Source organism: Equus caballus, chromosome 31, assembly GCF_041296265.1.
Source record: "Equus caballus isolate H_3958 breed thoroughbred chromosome 31, TB-T2T, whole genome shotgun sequence".
Classification (NCBI taxonomy): Eukaryota; Metazoa; Chordata; class Mammalia; order Perissodactyla; family Equidae; genus Equus; species Equus caballus.
In genome coordinates, this window is record NC_091714.1 from 21,378,178 (window position 1) to 21,400,465 (window position 22,288).

At 39.5% G+C, this 22,288-nt stretch overlaps 1 protein-coding gene across 43 annotated transcripts in view; it reads right to left on the minus strand.

Moving 5' to 3' along the window:
- The window catches only part of UTRN (utrophin), a 478,290-nt gene that overhangs the window by 64,949 nt on the left and 391,053 nt on the right, over window positions 1–22,288 (minus strand). For all 43 annotated transcript variants that reach the window (XR_011434362.1, XR_011434361.1, XM_070256224.1 and 40 more), the window contains 3 exons: window positions 21,931–21,991; window positions 7,590–7,651; window positions 5,852–5,926 (listed from right to left, as the gene is read on the minus strand). Coding sequence is in view for 41 of the 43 variants with exons in the window: in XM_070256224.1 (XP_070112325.1) it covers window positions 5,852–5,926; window positions 7,590–7,651; window positions 21,931–21,991 (198 nt within the window). In the remaining 2 variants the exon portion in view is untranslated. The remainder of the gene's footprint in view (window positions 1–5,851; window positions 5,927–7,589; window positions 7,652–21,930; window positions 21,992–22,288) is intronic.

Here is a 22,288-nt window from a genome sequence, read left to right on the forward strand (position 1 = left end):
AGACATAAAGAAACAGATCTGAATACTGCCAAAATGCCGTAAGTTTTCTGAATTCCAACATTAACCAGACCAGCAACACAGCACTGCTATTCTATCCTCACCTGGCATAAAGTGACAACAGACCAAATTCCAAAAGACCATTTCCTGGATCAGGCTGTCCTTGCATTTCTTCTAGAAAAGCCTCTTTTGTGATACACTTTGTAGCTGTGACAGTAATTTGCCACATCCCACAGGCTGTCACGTCTTCAATTTTTAGTGATTTACTCTGACATTTTACCTTAGTGCCTAAGCCAGGCATACATCTTCCTGAAGTGTGTCACATTTAGGTACCTTTACAGAACTGACTACATTTAAATCACAGAAAATTACGATCTTCTCTTTTCAAAGGGAGACAAATGACAGCTCAGTCATGTGGCAAATGAAACAAACAGCACAATCATTTTCTAAGCAACTTTCAGACTTTTTCTAATCCCACATAGGGGGCACAGGAGATCAAAAGGAAATGGATCATCCTTCTCCTGTTCTGCAAAAAACACACACTGTTTAGCACCTGACCTTGGGCTTCTATGACTCTTCTCCTGTTCTTGAATTTGACCTTTCCTTCTTAGCACCCTTGCCGTCTCCTCTTCCCCAGACCTCTCAGATATCTGGTGGCACTCAAGGTCTCGTATCTGCCCCTTCACTCTGTAAGCCTGAAGCCCCCACTCACTTTCATTACTTCAATTATTACCCCTCTCCGGAGGACTACAGATCCTATTTTCTCACCCTGATCTCCTGCCTGAATACCTGATCCACATCCCTGCTGCTCTGTTCCCAACTGGAGCTATGCTATTCTCTTTCTGGAATCTCCACCTTAATATGGTCCAAATAAATGTCTTGCCTTCTTATCATGTTGAAGTCCAGGAATGCTGTTACTACCTTGTACAGACCGTTGGTCTGCAAATCCTGAGATACCCTCATGCCCTTCTTCTTTCACTCTCTGCAATTTATCAACTACCAAATGCCCCCAGTCATCAGTTCTCCCTCCACCTTACAAATCCACACCTTCCTCTCCCTCCCACTCCACCGGCCAGCTCAGCCTCCATCATCTTTCACTTGAACCAGTTACTTGTCCTCTGTTCCCTCAGTCCCTGATCTGTCTTAGAGATTGTCTGAATCATACATTCATGTCTGGCCGTATTTCCTAAAGTCCACAAAACAGAAAATGGTTCCATAGCATCCATTCTATAAAGAAGATAGCCAAACACTAAATACAACATTATGAAAACTTGAGGAATGAAAAGCTAAAGGAATCAGAAAAGGTTTCATAAAAATAAGACCTTCAAACTGGACCTAAATTGATTTTAAGGACATTTCTGAATACTGGACAAATAGCTCATAAGCTACTCTGCTTAGATTCCATTATCGGCTGATGTTGCCTGAACTCCACCCAGGCCTTTGATTCTCCTGCATGTAACTCCCTTCCTTCTTATCTCTGACTAAGAGCCACATGCCTAAATTCTGTGCGGCTTTTAAGGCCTGACTAACATGCTCCCTACTTGAAGAAGTTTGCTTTTTTCTTCTCAGTGAGGGGATCTCTCCCTCATCTGACAGCACTTCCCTTTGGCTTCTCTGCCACTGCCTATCACATAAAGGTTTTAAACCGAAATACAAAAGAATAATACAATACATATGTGTGGTCTAAAGAAAAGTAACGGAACAAGCAACTATTAACATCACACTAGAGAAACAGACGGCTACTGATATCTTGGAAGCTCCTTGGAAAAACTCCTTCATTACATCCCCTCACAATCACAAAGAGAACCACTAACGTGTTTCACTTTCAGTTTTTAAAAGTACAGTCATGCACCGCATAACGACGTTTCGGTCAACAACAGACTGTGTGTCTGATGCTGGTCCCGTAGATTAGCACCGTATAACCTCGGCGTGTAGTAAGCTATACCATGTAGGTTTGTGTAAATACTGTAGAGGAGGAAGAAATTTTCCTCTACCCTTCTAGGTTCTTCTGGCTGGTCCAAGAATTAAATGACATGAGACGGAATAACAGGAGAAAAACAAACAAAAGTTGACTAACATGTATACATGGGAGAAACTCAGGAAAACTGAGCAACTCACCAAAATGGCTGAAGCCCTCACTTTAAATACCATCCTCCGTGAAAGACAAAAAAAAGATGTTGGGGGTGAGGAGAGTCAGAGACTTCAAAGGGAAGGAAGGCAATTCACAGGTAGGTGAAAAGGAGACAATGTTTGGAAAAGAAGTGTTTGACCCCACAGAACAGAACACAGAGGGGAGCCCAAGAAACAAGTTTTCTAGGTTCCTCCCTTCATGTGATGTGAAAGAGACAGCTCACTTCCTGAGACAGGTGTTTTTCATCTGAATTCTTTTAGGCACTTAAAGGAGATACCAGTAACAAGAAAAACTTTTGAGTCTTCTGTTTCTTAAAAATAATCAGCCCAGGGGCTGGCCCCATGGCCTAGTGGTTAAGTTCAGCACACCATGATTTGGGGGCCCGGGTTCGTGGGTTCAGACCCCAGGTGGGAACCTATACCACTGTCAGCCGTGCTGTGGCAGCGACCCACATACAAAACAGAGGAAGATTGGCACAGATATTAGCTCAGGGTGAATCTTCCTAGCAAAAAAAAAAAAAAAAAAAAAAATCAGCCTAAAATAATCCTCATGTTAAAAAGACACATTTTGGGGGGGCAAATTCTATGGTCCTTCAGTACACTCTATGACATTTGCACAATGATGAAATTGCTTAACAATGCATTTCTCAGAAATATCCCTGTCATTGAGCAACACATGACTGTATAGACGTGTCCTTAAATAATGTAGCATTTAGTTCTGCATGCTTTTGGACTATATAGAAATAAATGGAATCAAACTGTACGAATTTCTTCTGCCCCTTGATCTTTTTTCACTCAACTTTATAGTTCCAAGTTTCAACTATGTTGATGCTGATTACTAGTTCATTTATTTTTTGCTGCAGCATCATATCACATTTAGGAATATGTCAAAATTAAGCAAATTTTACTATTAAATGTGCTGCTATAAATCTTCTCATACATATTTTCTGGTGTACTCCTACAGCTTTCGAACTCAAATCATTCACTCAGTATGTCCTAGGAGACTGCTCTGTGCCAGAAATTGTATGAGGGCCCAAGGGGAGAAGAAACCAGACTCGTCCCTCACATGAAAGCTTGGCTCATTTGGGGAGAGAGACAGAAAATGAGTAAATAAATAGAACATCAAACATTATGACAAGTGCCACATAAGGAAAGAACTAAATCTATGAGATAGATCGTCAGGAGGGACCTGCTTTAGAATGGAGTGGCCAAGAGAGCCTCATTAAAGACAGGTGATAGTTCCACTAGGACCCAAGGGAAGAAAAGGGAGCAGCCATGGGAAGAGGACAAGCACAAAGAGCTAAGACAAGAGCTCTGCAGGCAGGAAGAACAGAATACAGAGCTTGCCATTTCTCTTGTCCACCAGAACTGATGCTTCCCATTTCTCTTGTCCACCAGAACTGATGCCAGCCCACCGTGGAGCAGAGTGAACAAGGAGCATGGAGAGGTGGCCCAGGGAAAAGGTCCTTCCATTCTGAGGGCAAAAGGCATCTGTTGTAAGCAGGGGAGTTGTATCTATGTGTCTTGTGCTCTCTCGGAATTTCAGTTCCTTGAGGGTGGGAACCAAGTCTCTATATTGTTTGATCTCCTGCACAATCTTGGAGCCCAATAAATGAATGAACAACGACAGAGCAACGACAGTGTGCCCTCTCCATTAGGATATTATTCTGGGTGGAAATTTACACAAAATGAGAGACAGCCCTTGACCCGAAGCAGTTCTCAACAGAGACAGGGCAATCTTGCGAACATTATCTATCACGCAAAGGCACGCATATGGGGCTTATGTGAGAAACAGTTGTTACAGGCAATCATAAAGCTCTGGAAAAATTGGAGGCAGGTGGGATTAGCTTGTAAACGTTTCCAAAAGAAGTAAATTTTTAACAGTATTTGGGAGGAATAAAGGGTTGCAGACCAGTGCAGAGGAAGGGTCAGGGCATTTCAAGTAAACAGAAAGGACGGGAGAGGAAGGAGCAGATTAATCATAAACAGATGAGCTTGAGAAGTGGTGCAAAGGCCCCAGACTGGAGAGCAGTGGGGCAGAGGTGGCAGGAAAAGGAGAGGCCAGGTGGCTTGAGGACATCACCTCGAACATTTCCCATCCAACACACCCAGCACTCCTCTGAGTGTGCACTACTAAACGCCATTGAGTTTAGAAGTGGGAGGCATCTCTCTTACGCTCCTCTCAGGTTTGAAGGAAGGGAGAGTTGAAGGAGCTGAAGCGGGAGCTTTACCAACAGAAGAAAACACCAAATGTGTCAATACGTCTATCTACCCAGAAGTATTACCGTGAACCAGGACCACGCTCATGACACACAGCAGTCTTCCATCAACAAGATTTTGTGGCTGAGTCATTCGTCCTCGTTTTGTAGCTCATCAGGCCTGAGAACACCTTCCAGATCTGTGAGCTGGATACTGGACACGCAGCTGAGCCTCTTTCAAAAGCGTTGTCACCATGGCCACACTGGGCTCACTAAACATCTCTTTTGTGTGTCCTAATTCACTTCCTGTTCCCTTCTGGCTCAACCTACAGATCACTAGCCAGAGTGTGCTGGCTTCACGCTCTTGTACTGGTGATTCTGCCATACTTTCCACAACCACTGCAACCCACCGGGCATCTCTGGGGCTCTGCAAATACGCCTCAAGGTGTTCTCATCCTTTCTTCCATCACCTAGTCTGGAGGCATTCTCCAGCCCTTTAGACTTCTCTCCCATACATAGCTTAAGCTTTTCTTCTTTCACATCTTTGCATTGCTGTATCTCCTCTGAGTGATGCTACATTTCTCTTTCCTCAGCTCTCCTCCTGTAACCAGCTTAAAACCTATTGCTGATTTCTACTCACTTTTAAAGAGATTTTTAACCTTAAGATATCATTTTCCTAAGGGTAATTTTCAAAGCCTCACTGAACTGCCTAGACAGACAAGTGTTAACCAAAGATTACAAACACGAATACCTGGAATCATTCAAATTACCCAGGCTGAAAAGTATGCACAAATGTCACTTTCCACATTAACGATCTGACAATGTCTGAAGAGTAGACTCAGTCATTAAAACTACAACCATAAATAGAATCCGGACAGCTTACATCTATACTCCATTACAAGCATTCATATTTCTACTTAAATCAGGTTATTTAGTAGGGGAGGGGAATAACCTTTAGTAAAATGACTGTCACAGAAAATCACTCTGAAGACACTCTCCACAGGAAAAGTTCATACTGATAATACTAAACGTCTTAAGACAGATTGAAAGGAACACAGAGCGTTTCAGTTAATTTTCGAAGGGGCCAGTTGAACTTTGGATCAGGGATGTGATCTTCGAGTGTTTCTTTATTATGTGAGTGAATTGAATCAAACTGTTTGGAACCTGACGCTTCCAAATGGATACAAAGTACTAAACAGGCAACAATCTAGTACTTTGATCCCCGGATTTAATCCTCTTAAATTGAGAAGCAGCATCACTTTTGAAAAGGCTTTTTATGGGACTCCTGTATTTCGGTTAAGTTTGTTCTCCAACTGAGAATGGCATATGTTCATTAGTTTTATGACTGTGCAAGCCGATGGGGGCAATGAGAGAGCATCTAGAGAAACACAGCCAGCTCCTGAGTGAGGGACGCGGAGAATCAGATTAACTCTGCACCACATCACCCTCTCCATTTATCTTTGTCTCAGGAAAACAAAAAAGGCAATCCAAAGAACAGAGAGATTAACTCTGGTAGAATAACTCACAACAGAGCGCTTTTTGTAGTCTTCGGATTTTGATGGCTGTACGGTAGGCAGAGAAACGGACGTTATTCAGGTCAGCTGAAATGGAAAAGGGAAGACACTCAAAAGCAGGCTTATTACTTGACTCCTATTGGAGGGCAAGAATGCATTTGGTTACTTCAGAGCGGGAGAAGTATGGTGTCTGTCTGCATTAGAGTCTCCTCACGTGCAGAGCACTTATTTAAGAAAATAATTAAATGTTCGTTAGCACCACGGTGAGACAGCCCAATGCAGAGCTAAAGGGAGGATTTTTAGAACGCATTTTCAAAGAGAAAAAGGAGGCAAGTGAGGAAAAGGAAACACAGTTTTCAAAAAATTTTCAATGGCTTCATAAAAATCTACCACACCATAGGCTGAAGGCCCTTCCTCTCCATTGCTAAGAGGAATTCTCCTCCAGGCACATTTTCTCTCCAAGGACAATTAGTTTTCTCTAACGAGGCTGTCCGTCTCCCTGCTTACAAAGCTGGGCTCATTTCTATGCTTCCTCCATCCCGACCTATTTGCTGCTTCTGCCCTTTTACAGATTTGGTTAAAATTATCCTCTAATTAACATTCAATCTTCAGAAATGATAGATTAACTATACTTAATAATACTGTATTGTATATTTGAAAGTTGATAAAAGAATAGATCTTAACACTTCTCATCACAAGAAAAAAAATTTTGTAACTACATCTAATGATGGACGTTAGACTTATTGTGGTGATCATTTTGCAATATATACAAACAATGAATCATTACGTTGCACATCTGAAAACAATATAATGCTATATGTCAATTATATGTCAATTTAAAAAAATCTTAAAGATTTGGCATTAAGTAAAAAAAAAAAAGGTATTACAATTCTTTTTCTGTCTTCTAAAGACAGAGTGTCAATATGAGAGACTAGTAGAGATGGAAGAAAACTCAGAAATCATCGAAGTTTGTTCCCTCATTTTACAAAGTAAATAAACCAGTGGCTTTTCTCTTGCTGGTTCAACCTTTGCGGCTGCCCTCACTCTCCCAAATGGAAGCCCATATCTGAAGAGAGAAAAAGGGCGCCCTCGCTCCTTGAAACGGGGGTGGGCGTGAGAACCCCAGGGTGCTGCTCTCCCCCTCCAGCAGCACCGTGGCCCCCACAGAGAAAAGTCTTTGAAAACCATTGAACCAACCTAAAGGAAGCAGCTAACAACGCAGTTCAAAGTCCCATTCTATTAGAAATCTACAAGATCAGAATTCTCATCTCATGTGATTTTTTGTATTTTTATTTCAAAATAAATTTAATTTTTAATGACTATTTAGGCAAAATGAAATTAGGCAAGCTAATTTAGTAAGATTCACCAAATAAAAAATGAGCTAAAAGCAAATTTAAAGCAGTGGATTAGAGGTTACTGTATCATAATTGCTTTGGTTTTGTTTTCATACAAAGGTGAAGTTTAAGATAATTCAATAGGAGGGAGGTCAAACCTTTAATTACATTCTTCCTTTTAAAATCAACCGTCTTTGGCTCACACTATTTCAAACCACGCATTCTTTTAGGAAGAAAGGTGAAAAATGTGTTTACTGTACTGCCCTTAGAAATTCAACTGCTTTTATGTGTCAGTGACAAGATCTTTTAAACATAATGTGCTGTGCAAGAAAAGCTGGTGATTAGCTTCCATTTATGAATATACAATTCTCGGTTGTTTAGGTTAATTCATTACTATTAAATAAAACAACACTCACCAAGGGATTGAAAGAGTTCAGTCATTTTAGGATGATCCCAACAGGTTGTCTGTGTTTGATGGCTGGAAAAGAAAAGGCAGGATACTTAAATAAAAGACACGGGTCACACAGAAAATATGCAAATATAATTTTTATTCCAATTCTTAAAAATACCTGTAAAATTATCCCCATGATAGATCACTTGGAAACCTGGTGTCCAATTGGTAGTTAATATTTGAAGCATCAATAATAAATTTTTATTTGAGCAATTATATCATGAAAACATAGAGGAAAAATTTTGCTTTACCTCTTTCAAAGAGAATTAAAAGTAAAAATGAAAACAGAGAATAAAGTGTGACTGTCATGGACCCTGGGGCCTCGGGCTGGACGCAGCCGGATCAAGGTAGGCCCCAGAGCAAGTCTACTTGTGTTAGGCAGATGGAGATTCTCATTCAGAATAAAGCCTCAGCAAGCAGAAGTTCTCAGAAGAGTTGCTGAACATTAGAAGTCCTAACCACCTTTGCAAAGAACAGAGGAGTGAAGAGTTCAACTCTGGACAGCATCTCCACCTCACGTTTACTGCGCCTCCCTCCTGTTCAGTCTTGAGTCTCTCCTTCCTCCATGTAAATCTGCCCTTCACCCCTGCGGGCACCCACTCAGAACCCAGTGTTGCGATAAAGATTATTTTCAGCTGAAGACATCTAAGATTCAACAGATGCAGAAAAAGCCTTCTCTGAGCTTCCTTTATCTGTCTAAAAGCAGCAGCTTCCCGGAAATGAGGCTATCATAAATCCCCTTGCCAATGGTCATGAAGAAGACAGTAAAACCAGTGGCACCTGCATTAACAAACATTTATCTCAAACCTTCTTATCTCATGTTTGTTCTCCCCCCAAAAATCACTTATCTTTGCAAAAGAAATCTATTGGTTCTTCCCAGAGGAAGCTTTTCTCCCCAATTCCTTTCCCCTACTAAGTTAAGCCCCAAATTTTAACCATCCCCATGAGTTACTCATCACTGTATGTGCAATACATGCATATATAAACCCTTTTTCTCTTGCCAGTCTAACTTAGTTTAATTCACAGGCCCCCAGAAAAAGAACCTAAGAGGGTAGAGGAGAAGTTGTTTTCCCTCCCTCACACCTCCTTCATGTGTATCTGGGTTCCCCACTCCTTTCAGGCATGTGTTTCTCTCTTGCCATTTTGACCCCATGTCCCTCTCTCAGCTTCCTTCAGATAACCAGTAATTTTTTTAAATAGGTATTGAACCAGTTTTTCTCATGATCCTTATTCTTCACTTTAAAGGCAAGGTTTATATTTTCTCTTTTTCTGTAAATTCCAAAACTAATTCATAGAATTAGAAGTCTCTTGGGAATAAGACAAGGGTAAAAAAGATCAACGTAGTGATTAAATTAGGTCCCTTCCTTTTGGGTATATGTGAGGTGAACAGCTCTTAACTTCAAGGGGTCAGTGGCTTTATACTTAAAAATAATTTACTGTCCCTATCTAGGTCAGAATAGGGTAATTACATTCAATAGAACTCAAAAGACTAGTTGGATTACAGTTTTATAAAACTGTTTAATAAACTAAGTGAAATGGCACAGTATACAAGAGAATGATATTAAAACATTCATACAATCAAACTGAAGAGAAATTATTTATTTAAACTTACGTCATATACAGGAAGTGGGGTATGCTACTGGGAAAAAGACAATCACTGTTCTATAAACACAGGTAACAGAACCCCTAAATAACTCAAAATTTGCTTTGAAAAATACTTAAAATTTATATTTGAAATTGCGTATGTAAAATGTCCTGGAAATTCCAAAATCTCAAACAAAATAACATACCTACAATGTGAGGTTCTGTCTCAGGAAGAGCTGGAAAGCTGTCTGGCTGCCCTGCCTGGTTCTTGACACCAACGCAGAGGCGAATGTTTCTACTCTCTACCTGCTCCTGAACACCAGCCAAACCATTCTACCCTTACTATCTACATTGCTCCAAAGACCATGGAGACAGTTCTGAAGTTGATAGCCCTGAAATTCTTACTATTCAGTGTGGCCCAGAGCCTGATAGAAATGCAGAGTCTCAGACCCTCAGCCCTCCTGCTGAACCAGAATCTTCATCTTAACAAAATCCCAGGTGATTCATATGCACATTCAGGTTTGGAAAATACTGACCTACTAGGCTCCTAATAAACGAATGAATGTAACAAAGAAGAAAAAGAAAAAAACACACCTCCAATTTTGCTAATAAAACAACCTCGGCCCCACTAGCAATAAGAGTTAAAGAAACAATTGCTGGAAATATAGTATAATTCAAATAAATTCATCACGGGCTCCCAGTCTTAGAGAGCTTACCAGAATTCACTTGATCTCGTCTCCTCTTTTGCGTAATTTTAATCCCCATGGCAACAGTACTGTCCACAGACACACATCCCATCGTGATGGACCAAACCAAGGCTCAAGAACCAAACGAAAGCTCTGAGCGATGCAGAGCCAAACTTTATACTTAAACAGCAAATATAAGTACACTTCCTCTAGAATCACAAGTGTGGTGCTTTGGCAAACAACCCCTCTGGATCCAGGAGGAGAAAACACCCCCTGCACAGTCAGGCGGAGGACTGAGATTTCAATGAGAACACCCGCTTGCTAAGGCTCTTTTCAGTGCAACCACTACTAGGAGCTGAGGGAACACACACATTTGGCAAACAGATGGCGGGAGGGAAACAGCATCTCCCTTTGTGAATTCAATACCAGTTGATACATTAGGCAGAACCGCCAACGCTGAAAATAAACACAGCCTCTGGTTACAAAAGGATAACAGCAGCTCACCAAACAACAACAACAAAAAAAACCCTAGTAGATGCAGTTGGCTGTTACATTTTCTTTCTTTCCTTTTTTTTTTTTAAGTGGGGGTAGAGTTTTAAAGCAAAATCCACAATCAACCTAAAGGCTCAAAGTATTTGAACAGCTGCAGATTGCTCAGCTCATTCAGCCAAAATGCTTCCAGCCCTCCCAGAGTCAGCAACCAAAACATTAAAAGCAGCATTTTTTTCTCCCAAAATAACAAAAGTTTAGGTTCTGGCCAATCTCAAATATGAAAGAGAAGTGGGACTTCATAATAATTTTACTAAAAATTCTTTTTTTTTAAGAGGGAATAGACGCAGGAATCTGTCCAAGAATAAAATGAAAAATTAAAAATCTAACAAAGCAGCAATTAACAGCTAAGTCCAATATCATACGAAGCAAACAATAGTGAGAATATGTGAATGAAAGTAGGGTGTCCAGCCACGCCAGGATTGTGTAGGGAAAAACTGTGAAGTCCTGTTGTGTGGGCAAAAAATCAGTGTGTGTCCTGTGCAGCTAAAATTGTCTTTGAGCAATTTTAAACTCTGCAAACTGAAGAAAACTGACAGTAATGCAAAGGATTTTTTGTCCATAGAAATGTAAATTGTGTCCACTGGAAGGCAACTGATTATTGTCCCATGGATACTGACCAATTCGTCAGCTTCGCACCTCTCTGTAAATTCAACTTAGCATCCCTTATTTGACTATAAACATGTCATACTTGGTATCCTCCTTGGAACCTGTTATAATTTCTTACCCGTTCCCTTAGTAATCAGTGACTTAAATGAAATCTTTGACACATGTTCTTTGTACATCTGGATGAGTAGATTTTATCTACTTAATTTATTTATTTAAAAAAATTTTTATTTTTTATTTTCTAATTGAGATATATTTGACATATAACATCATGTTAGTTTAAGGTGTACAACATGTTGGCTTGATACATTCATATATTGCAACATGATTACCACCGTAGCATTAGCTAACATCTGTATCATCTAACATTTAAGATCTAGTCTCTTAGCAACTTTGAAATTTATAATACAGTACTGTTGGCTATAATCACTATGCTGTGCATTAGATCTCAATTACCTATTTCTTTACATTATTCTTCAACACCTGGGACATCCAGGTTCACACCTGCTGTCCCATATAATTACTAAAAGTGCCCCTTTACTCTTAAGCGTCCCAGTTGGGATAACAGATGGTCCCTATATTTTATTTTATTATTTTTTAAAGATTTAATTTTTAAAAAATTTTTCCTTCTTCTCCCCAAAGCCCCCCAGTATATAGCTGTATATTTTAGTTGTGGGTCCTTGTAGTTGTGGCATGTGGGAGGCCACTGCAGCGTGGCTTGATGAGCGATGTCATATCCCTGCCCAGGATCTGAACCTGCGAAACCCTGGGCCACTGAGGCAGAGCACCTGAACTTAACCACTCAGCCACGGGGTCGGCCCCTAGTTTATATATTTTTAAGTCACAAAAGGTAAAACACAAATAAGATTATACACCAATGAACTGAACACAAAAATGTGTTATAAAACTGCCTGATATATGAGACAATGAACCAACAGAAAAGTATATGTAATTTTGAGAGATTGGTAAGATACTGATTTCTAGGCAAAAGACTGCTCTGGGGAAGAAACTTTTTAAACCCATTTGTCTTCATTAGAGTGGTCTTGTTTTTTCCATGAAACCTTAAAAGATGATGAGAAGGCATCCTGCTTGTCCGAAAACTGACACTTAGCCAAATACACTTACTTGTTGCTTACTCATCAATCCAATTTTATGTTTGAAACTGGATTTTGTGAGTTTTGCCATTTAGCATTCCATTCCAATTGCAATTATAAAGGAGAATAACAGAAAAAATTAAAGGTGAGTGAGTTAATTAAAAATACAAATGTGGGGAGAAAAACTATGTACATCGCTCTGGGATAAGACAATTGCGGAGAGAGAAATATTTCTTCTTTGCTGTGCATAGCGAGAGAGAACACATAACACACTGGGTCAGGATGTACAATATTAATTATAGTAACAGCCTATTATTTGAGTGTTCAATTTGTACCAGGTACTCTTCTAAACTCTCTACGTGTAAACAGAGTCCACCTAACAATTCTACGAGTTAGGAGACAATATTATTCCCATTTTACAGATGAAAGAAACCAGGGCAGAGGGCACTTAGGTAAGCTTGCTCAGGGTCATACAGTTCGTAAGTAGTAGAAATGTGACTTGAACCCAGATGGTCTGATGGTAAGCCTGAGTTCTGAATATGGAAGTGTACTTGCATGATTGAGGTTTTAAAATATTTCTGATGAATCTGTCTAAATCTGCGTCCATGGTCCATCATTAAAATCATTACAAACAACCTCATCTCCCTTGCTTCTCTCTCACTCCTGGCAAAACCCAAGCATGGATCAGCTCAATTACTTGCCTTCTCTGGACTTGAGCAGCTGTGCATGAACACAGCTGGAGAAAATCACTCAACAGACCGACTGATTTTACTTTAAATATTTGACTTGAAACCTCAAATGTCCAAGGGCTGGCAACTGCTCTACACTCCCTAATAAACTTGCTTCCCAGACCCCAAGACGGCAATTTACTACCACTTTCCCTTTCCCCAAACCTACGTAAGTTCCCCTCCCTGCCTTAGCATCATTTAACTTGATCTCACACTTCATTGAAAAACTAAAAACCACCAGATTGGAATTCCTTCATCGTCCCACCACCAAATAAATAAACCTCTCTCCATCTGCCAGATTGTCTTCTCTCCTCCTTTAACTGAGGAATTGTTCCCTCCTCCTATCAAAGGCCAATTCTTCCCAAAGATTTCTAAAAAACTCTTGTGCCACGTTATCATCCCCTCTCTCAATAAGACTGTTCTCAGAATATAAATGTCGAAGGGTCTACCATCTTTAAACACCCACACACACAACATACACTCACCCCGACCTTGAGTCTGCATTTCCTGCTAGCCATCACCCTTCTTCTCTTCTTCACAGACAAAATTCTCAAACGATTAGCACACATCCACCACTCAACCCACTTTCATTTGGTTTCCAGTTTCACTCCTTCACCCAAACTCGTTCTATCAAAATTATCAACGAGGGGCCAGCCCAGTGGTGCAGCAGTTAAGTTCGCACGTTCCACTTCAGCAGCCTAGAGTTCGCTGGTTCTGATCCTGGGTGCAGACATGGCACTGATTGGCAAGCCATGCTGTGGTAGGCGTCCCACATATAAAGCAGAGGAAGATGGGCACGGATGTTAGCTCAGCGCCAGCCTTCCTCAGCAAAAAGAGGAGGATTGGCAGCAGAGGTTAGCTCAGGGCTACTCTTTGTCAAAAAAAAATTATCAACGAAATCCACATTGCCAAATGGAAGGGCTGCTTTTCTGTCTTCATCTCACTAGACCTCTCCACAGGGTAGGGAGAAATAAGGAAGAGACAACAAACGTCATAAGTTATATAGTGTAGGAGAAGCTGAGAGGTACTGTGTAAAAATAGAAGTCTCCAGAAAATGAAGTTGACACAGGCAAAATGTAGGCTCTGCTAACACCCTCTTTACCTATGCTTATAAAAGTTGTATATATAGGAATCAAGCAGCGGCTCCCATGTAATCAAATTTGCATTCAGGTGACTTAAGCATAAAAAGCAAAAACACATTTTGGTAATCTGAGGTGACGTCATTTATCTGAGCAATATCTCCTTAAACATCTAACAGGTGACATTTTGGTATTTGTAATCCCCTCAACCATTGTTTCACCATGCACGAATATATGAAGAATGCATGAAGAAAATGGAGTACTCCCGTCAGTAATGTTGATTCTTACTCTGTGTGTGTATACGTGTGTGCTTGTGTGTATGACTGTGTCGAGGGGCCCTGGGGAGGGAATGGGGGCAGTAGATGAGGAAGCTGTGTGAGGAGTAAACTTATATGTTCCTCAGGTCACAGGTAACTTCTTGACCCTCATAAACACTTTCCACTATCCTCCAGACTTTTAAAGGAAGAAAATCCAAGTTTATAGTTTTGGAAACATAAGAATAAATCTAAAGGAAAACTTAAAGACTGAATGTCAACATTTCAAGAAAAAAAACCCTTTTCATTCAAAATCCAAATAAGATATATGATCCCACTTGATAACAGATATTGTAAAAGCACAGAGTCTTCCTACAAAAATGCCATTAGCTTGTCATGAAAATGAAGACACACGGCAGGAAGGCTAACCTGTAAACCGAGGATAACTCCAAATCTGTTGGGTTCGACTGTAAAATGCATCTGAAATAATTTCACACTCACGAGTAGGTTCAGACACAGCATGAACAGGGCTCTACAGAACAGGGGCCTCAGCACACCCCAAAATACAAACGTCAATATTCCAGGCATGGGTGATTAGAACATTTGTTACAAAACAACAAGACAAGGTTCGTTTACGGTTGTTTTTAAGTAAAGTAGGAGAATTCATGACCCAATGGATGTGCTTAGGTATGAGGTGAGGTTCAGGAGATACTTGTTTTGGAAGTGGAAGATTGTCAGGAAGAATGTAATGTACACACTCAATAAAACCAGGTACGCCTCTACTCTGGTAATCTCTCCACTTGAGCCCAGAACTCATAGGAAGCCCCAGCCCCACCCAACTCTACCCTGTGTCTCTCTGAGCCTTCAAACCAGGGAGAATCAGACCATCAGTCGACACGCCTGCAGGTTATCTGCTGATGCCTTGGCCCTGGGGAACCCTGCATGCCCCAGCCAGGGAGTACTAACCCCAGGATTATGTTCCCAAAGATTTCAATTTATCACTGTAGCCTTTTAGTTTGTTTTTTCAAAGCTGAATTTATATTGTTTAGCTTTTTAAAAAATTTACTACTTTATCTCTTTCATATATGTTTTTTAAAGGACAAATTAATTCTAATTTTTTCTCTATGGTTCTATTAAATCCTTTACTATATCATCTCATTTTATAGTCAGTACAGGAAAAACGTATTCTATTTATTTCACAATTTATTTGATCACTATTACTTCTGTACTTTTGCTAATTTTAATGACTATTTTAAAAATTTAATCTTTACCAATTAAAGTACGGATATCTTTTCTCCTCTCTTAATGGCCTCATAGTGATCTGGCCTGTAGTATATGGTAGATCTTTATTAACTGCATCCCTGATCCTAAAAATCAAACTGTCCTGGAAGGCTGATGGTACTATTATAATGCAGTGGAGCTGAGGAATCTAGAAAATTCCACGCCAAAATTCCACTTCATGGTAATAAGAATTCTGGCCCCAGCAACGTATAGGTGAATGGCAGGAAAGACGATATCTTCTTAAGTCCTGAACTAGTCAACGTCTTTCTAAGACAATGTCAACTCCACCTAAATTCTCTCAATAAACCAGGACACTGGTAAAAACCACTAGAAGTCGCCCTGTTCTGGTCTGCAGACTTTGGGCTGCGGCAGGCCAGGCTGTCTGCTGCTCAGTTTCCAGCTGGCCAAGGTTGCTCATTTGTCTGAAGCTGCCTCCAAACCAGGGAGGTTTAGTGATCCCAAGGTGCTTAACATCCTTTCATAAAGCAATTTCATTCTTACCTCCTCATCAGCAGAGTTGGCCCAGTGAGTTTTAAATATTTATTTTCAATAAAGATAAAGTCACAGACCATTTCTTGGAAAAATAAACTTTCTCTCCAATACTTTCTCTTACGCTTCCATTTCATTTATTTCTTTATCATTAAAACCAAAAACACAAGTTCCTCTTCTGGGAAGAGACTCAGTGTGTACCAAGAGTTTCCCACTTAAAAATCTGGAACCAAAGGACGCCATGTCTCATCTTGATAAAGGAGGAAGAGATGAAGACTGCTTTAGGAAGCCTTTCAGAGAGAACTGCATTTATCTTTCATTGGTAGTTCTATCTTTGTCATGGATCTATTTGGTCTGGGAATGAGTTTTCTGTAACCTTTAAAGGTAAAATGCTTTAGGTTAATTTCTCTTGTTCTTGTCATATACCTTTGTTAGCTTGGACTTTCCTGTTAGGCTGGATATTTGGATACCCCATCGCTGCCACTCCTCCCTGCTCTTACTTAGGAAAGAAATATTTCACCAACATCATCTAAGTGGGGGCCATGATTCCTCTAAAGAAATAAGCATTAATTCTCTCCTTTAGATTGCACATATATACTAACGAGACAAGCACATACAGTTTATGCAAATAAATTGCATGACTGCTATAAAGAACTACTTACTCTCCAAGATTTCATTTACAACTATACTCTTAATTTTTTTCCCAGCAATTGATGAATTAGTGCTTGAGAGGGTGCCCTTGGGAGGTGTGAAAGGGGTCTAAAATGAGTACTGTAGGATTATCCATAATGGACACAAGAATAAAAAAAGGAAAACATAAAGGAGATGTAAAAAAATTGAGGAAAGGCTTGATTTAGACCTATTCACAAGGGGAAGTTAGAATGATGGAGAGAATGCCTGCAAGTGGTATTTGTAGATACAGATAGTTCATTCTGCTTACTACGTTGTAATATTGAGGAACGCCGGTTTTAGAGAATGTGGTATGTGTCATCCACATAATCAGAGACGACTGAAATGTTCATGTTAAAGCCCTGTGTATGTGGTTGCACTTAGGATTCTTTAAAGAATTAAAATTTGCACTTCAGATTCCAGTGGGAAAAGCAGAGCGATACTGCTAAGATGCAAGCACAAGCCCAGTCACAAGAGCAGAACAATCATTTGTATCAAGACTAAAGCTCACTGAAAAGTCACGCACTTGGGGTTTAGGGAAGACACTGTACAGGGAGAAAGAAAACTCTATTTCCTAAGTACACCTTACTAAACTCTATGAAACAGTATGGCTTATTAACAGGATGGACATGTAGAGAAATATCTACGCTAAAAGCCCCAGGGGACCTATGAGCCAGCTTTGTTGGGCATCCTACTCACGGGTAGAAATCACGCAATGACAGAAATCTCCGGACCATGTGAATGAGGAAAGCCAGGGGAGGGCTATACAGTTTGTCCCCCACCTCAGGACTCCTGTCAAGTTCTGACCGGCAGAACTCTGGAGAATGACATTTCCCTATCTAGAAAATCACCACAGCGCGAAGTCCTTAAACACATAAAACATATGTTAGCTTACAGAAATCAGCCTATAGGAAAGCCTACAGAAAAGGCAGCAGGAGCACTGGAGAAAGCATGGCCTCATCCTTGGACAGCCCTGTGCTCAACTGCTGGTACATCATAGGCACATAATAAGTGGTAACTAGTCTATAGTATGAAAGAAAGGATGCTTGCTCTTATTTTCTCTACCTGACTGCTTCTTCCTCGGTATAATCCTTCATCCTACCCAAATTTTCCATGTAACTAAAAATTTCTGTTCTCTACCTCAACTAACAGAGAGAACGGGAAGCAATGGTGCATAGTGGTCAAGAGTTCAGGAGCTGGAGTCAGTCCCTGGGTTTGAACGCTAGCTCACCCATTTATCTACTGCTGTGTGATCTCAAGCTAGTTACGTGTGTACTTATCATCTAAGCCATGCCTGGAAATGGGGTAATGATAGTACTTATATTTCACTGAGCGACTGTGAGAATTAAAAGAGATAACCCATGCACAGGATTAGCACAGTGGCTGGCAAATGAATATTCAAAAAATATAATTTATTACAATGATCAGTATTATCACCCACTATGACTATTTACTATTATTATTATTTCTGGGTCAAAAGGAGAAGCAGCGAGTTTTACATGATTAATGGGAAGTTCAACCCAAAGCTTTTTGTTCATTGCTCCCATCATACCTGAAACTCCCTGGATATTAACTTTTAGCTGAGGAAATGGACAACTTGTGCAAAACACAAACACGTGACCAAAAATTCACAGAGAAAGAGATCTGGCTTTTATGGTAGATTTTTGTATATTATGAAGGCAGTGAGAGCTCTTTCAAATTTTCTTAAACTGACAGAACAATGAGCTGTTATTGGACTAGATTAGAAAAGGAAAATAACTAGATCAGTTTTGGAAAGTCTATCTTAGAAGCAAATATAATTTAAAGATATGAGTTTCAACTTAAAATATTGACACAGACTCTACACAGACACTACATAGACTCTTACAGTTCAGATCTATATTCTATCATTTTCTAGAAACAAATGAGTCATGGAACCACTGCAGCACACTTCTAAATATTAAAAAAGAATTAACTAGAGAGAAATAAATGCATTGGGAAGCCATCAAAGGATGTCTCAACTAATCCATAAAATTAAAATATGAAATAAAAATGACTTGTCTTTCCCATTCTCCTTTCAGCTTTCTTGCTATACTCTGGCATTAGAGTATATAAAACTGTATACTTAAATGTTAAAAGTATCTAACATTTCTACCTGAATATTATTTTCTTCCTGGCCAATCTAATACACTCTAATATGCATATGCTTCTTTAGTTGCATGACAATCATGCCAAATTTGTGTTCAACATCTTTCTTCTACTTACCTGTGCAGCCATGCAATGGGAAATGTATATTAAAAGCTTTTCATTCATCATTTACATGCTTCTTAATTTACTTGGGAATTAAATTTTGTTTTCATAACAAGTCTTCACCTGGAAATACTAGCTCGTATAACCCTACCTCTAGAGATTGACATTCCTTCTTTATAAGAAAATAAACTACCAGGTTATACAACAGAGCAAGTAATGAAAGAATCTGGTTAAACAAGTTTTCTAAAAATAAGAGAATTCATTCCATACACATGGGCAGATTCCTAAATATTTGAAAGTCCTAAAGGGCATTTAACGTTAACTCTATATATATTTAAGAAAATCCAAACTTTCACCAATGATGTTGAAGATATTCTAGGATGCTACAATCCTACAGACCACATTTAAAATATTAGCCATCACTGTGTTCAATATATTTTGAAGTGCTGATTATAGTGTTCTAGGCAATGAGATACCAGGTAAACTAGCTTTTACTTGACCGGTCTGCCCTGTAAGAACTTGTAGACCGAGCAAGGATATAATTCTGCTAGATCCTACCAAAATTATAAAAATTCTGAATTAGTGAAATTTTGACTTAGACAATGTAATTCTCAGTCATATACAACCAACCTGGTCTTACAGAAATGCCTTTTAATAGTAGTGCTAAAATTAAGAATGGAATTTTAGGGGCTGGTCTGCTGGCATAGTGGTTAAGTTCGCAGGCTCTGCTTTGGTGGCCCGGAGTTTGCAGGTTTGGATACTGGGCACAGGCCTATCCACCATTCATCACCCACACTGTGGTGGTGTCCCATATACAAAATAGAGGAAGACTGCCACAGATGTTAGCTCAGTGACAATCTTCCTCAAGCAAAAAGAGGAAGATGGGCAACAGATGTTAGTTCAGGGCCAAACTTCCTCACCACACACACAAAAAAACCAAACCTTTTTTTTGTTTTTTAAGATTGGCACCTGAGCCAACATCTGCTGCCAATCATTTTTTCTTTCTTCTTCCCCCCAAAGCCCCTGGTACATAGTTGTATATTCCAGCTATAAGTCCTGCTGGTTGTGCTATGTGGGACACCACCTCAGCATGGCTTGAAGAGCAGTGCCATGTCTCCACCCAGGATCTGAACTGGTGAAACCCTAGGCTGCCAAAGCAGAGCGCATGAACTCAACCATGTGGCCACGAGGCTGGCCCCAAGAATGGACTTTTAGAGTGCAGAATCAAATAGATAATCATCGCATAAACATAAGCAAGAAATTTAAAATATTTTTTATCTAGTAAAAACTAAAATCTGTCTTACTGGATCCAATTTACATTTTTAGAAAATGAGGTGATACAGGATTTTCGGTCAATTCAGTAAGTTAATAAATTTCAATTAATTTGCCTGGCTATATAGATTTTGTATAGTACATGTATTAGTTTTCTATTGCTGCTGTAACAAATTACCACAAAATAAATGTTTCCCTGGGCTAAAATCGGGGTTGGCAGGGCTGTGCTCCTCTCTGGAGGTTCTAAACGAGAATCCACTTCCTTGTCTTTTCCAGCTTCGGGAGGCTGCCTGCGTTTCCTGACTCAGGTCCCCTTCTCCAGCTTCACGTCCTAACACACGCGCATCCGAGGGTTAGGATGTGAGCATCTTTCTGTGGCCATTATTCTGCCTACTGCAGTACACCCGATTTACACTTAAACCTGTAATATTCAATTAAATATTCACCCAGCAAATTAAAATTCTCTAACACTATACTATTATTATTATTGTGTGGACTAAAAATAAAAAATGTTTTAAACTTGGGTCAGATGACCACATCTCCTCTCAGTAAAGATATATCAACTTGCCAGCCTCTGACTTCTTTCCATTCGTTCATGCACAAATCTGACACCATTCCCCTGCATTTGCCACCTTATCCCTAAGTTTACCACAATTCAGTACACAGCAGATTATAAGCTGATAAAAGTATAAAGTTCCCTTAGGACAATGTAACATATATTGCTTATTTTATTTGTTACGTATTATGGCAAAATTATTTATTTCTTTTACCATGAGGCCACACTTCGGACCACAAGAAAACCTTCCTAAGGAAATCCTATTTCACAAACATCGACTTCACACGCAAGGTTTTAGGAAGAAGGATATTGCAAGACTCGATTATTAGGGTTGGCATAGATTTTGGAGAAACCACACGCTGTTTTAGGAAGGAGATAAAGAAAATTTGGCCCAGAGATCTTCACCCGACTTGCCCGAGGTCACACGGCTAATCTGTAACAGAGCTGACTCCTGATAATAGTATTTTTCTCACAATTATGACGCCGTTCACCTCACACATAAAACACAGTCAACTATGACTCTCCTCACTTTACCACCTTGTAAAGCAACAGCTTTGGTAATTTACACCTCAAGGGATCGTAAAAGTTGAATTTTATCATTCTGTCCTAAACTGAGGATCAAATCCCGCACAGACCTTGTGTAAATTATACAAAATTTATAAAATGTTACATAGTAAGGAGAAACTTAGTAGGTAAAAAGGAGAAACTGTCAAGTTGACAACAAAAACAAAAGATGCTAAGCCTAAACTAATATTGCAGATAATTTCCATAAGTCAAAGAAAAACTTGAAAATATTGAACTTTTCCACGACAAAAGAGCTTCTTGTTGCTGGATTAAAATGAAAACATGATAAATACTTTTTAAATGGATTTTCTGGGAGACATAAAAATGGCTGAGAATCAGTACAGTTTGAGAAACGTTGTTTCAAGAGTATTTAGAAGTTTTGTCAGGTTCCCCAAATATTTTAATACCTGCTTTAAAAAAATCAGCTAAACAAACCTATAGCCCTAATCTAATAAACTACAAATATCACTCTGATTTTCAAACTAATTTCTTTCAAGTATTAAATATATATATTCTTTATGTATATAAATATATAGCTACGTAATTTCCCATTATCTAATAGGACTGAATTTCATTTTTAAAAGGTACAGGTGGGAAAAAGCCTCTTAAATTATCAATCTAACTTTATTTTCTTGGGATCATAAAGGAAAATTAAAGTCAACTTACTTGATATAATAGGGCACTTTATTATGTGAAATGGATCTTTGCCACGGCAGCTGGACCGAAGCTGAGGAAACAAAGGGAGGTTACTGGAAACACCGCTAAACCAAAAGCCGTATGTCTTAACGCAAAACAAGTGACACGTTTTATAGTAAATTCACTGAGAGCCGCTCTGGCTTTTGAGCTGGATTCCTATAATTATGAAATCTGCCAGGCCAAACAAAGAGAGGCTTTAAAGATTCATTGGAAGCCAGGAAAGAAACAACACAGGTTCAATTTCCAATGCCAACTACAACTAATTGAACCTGTTGATAAAAATACTTTTAAAAATCAAGTTGTATTGTTTATAACCACCACAATTTAA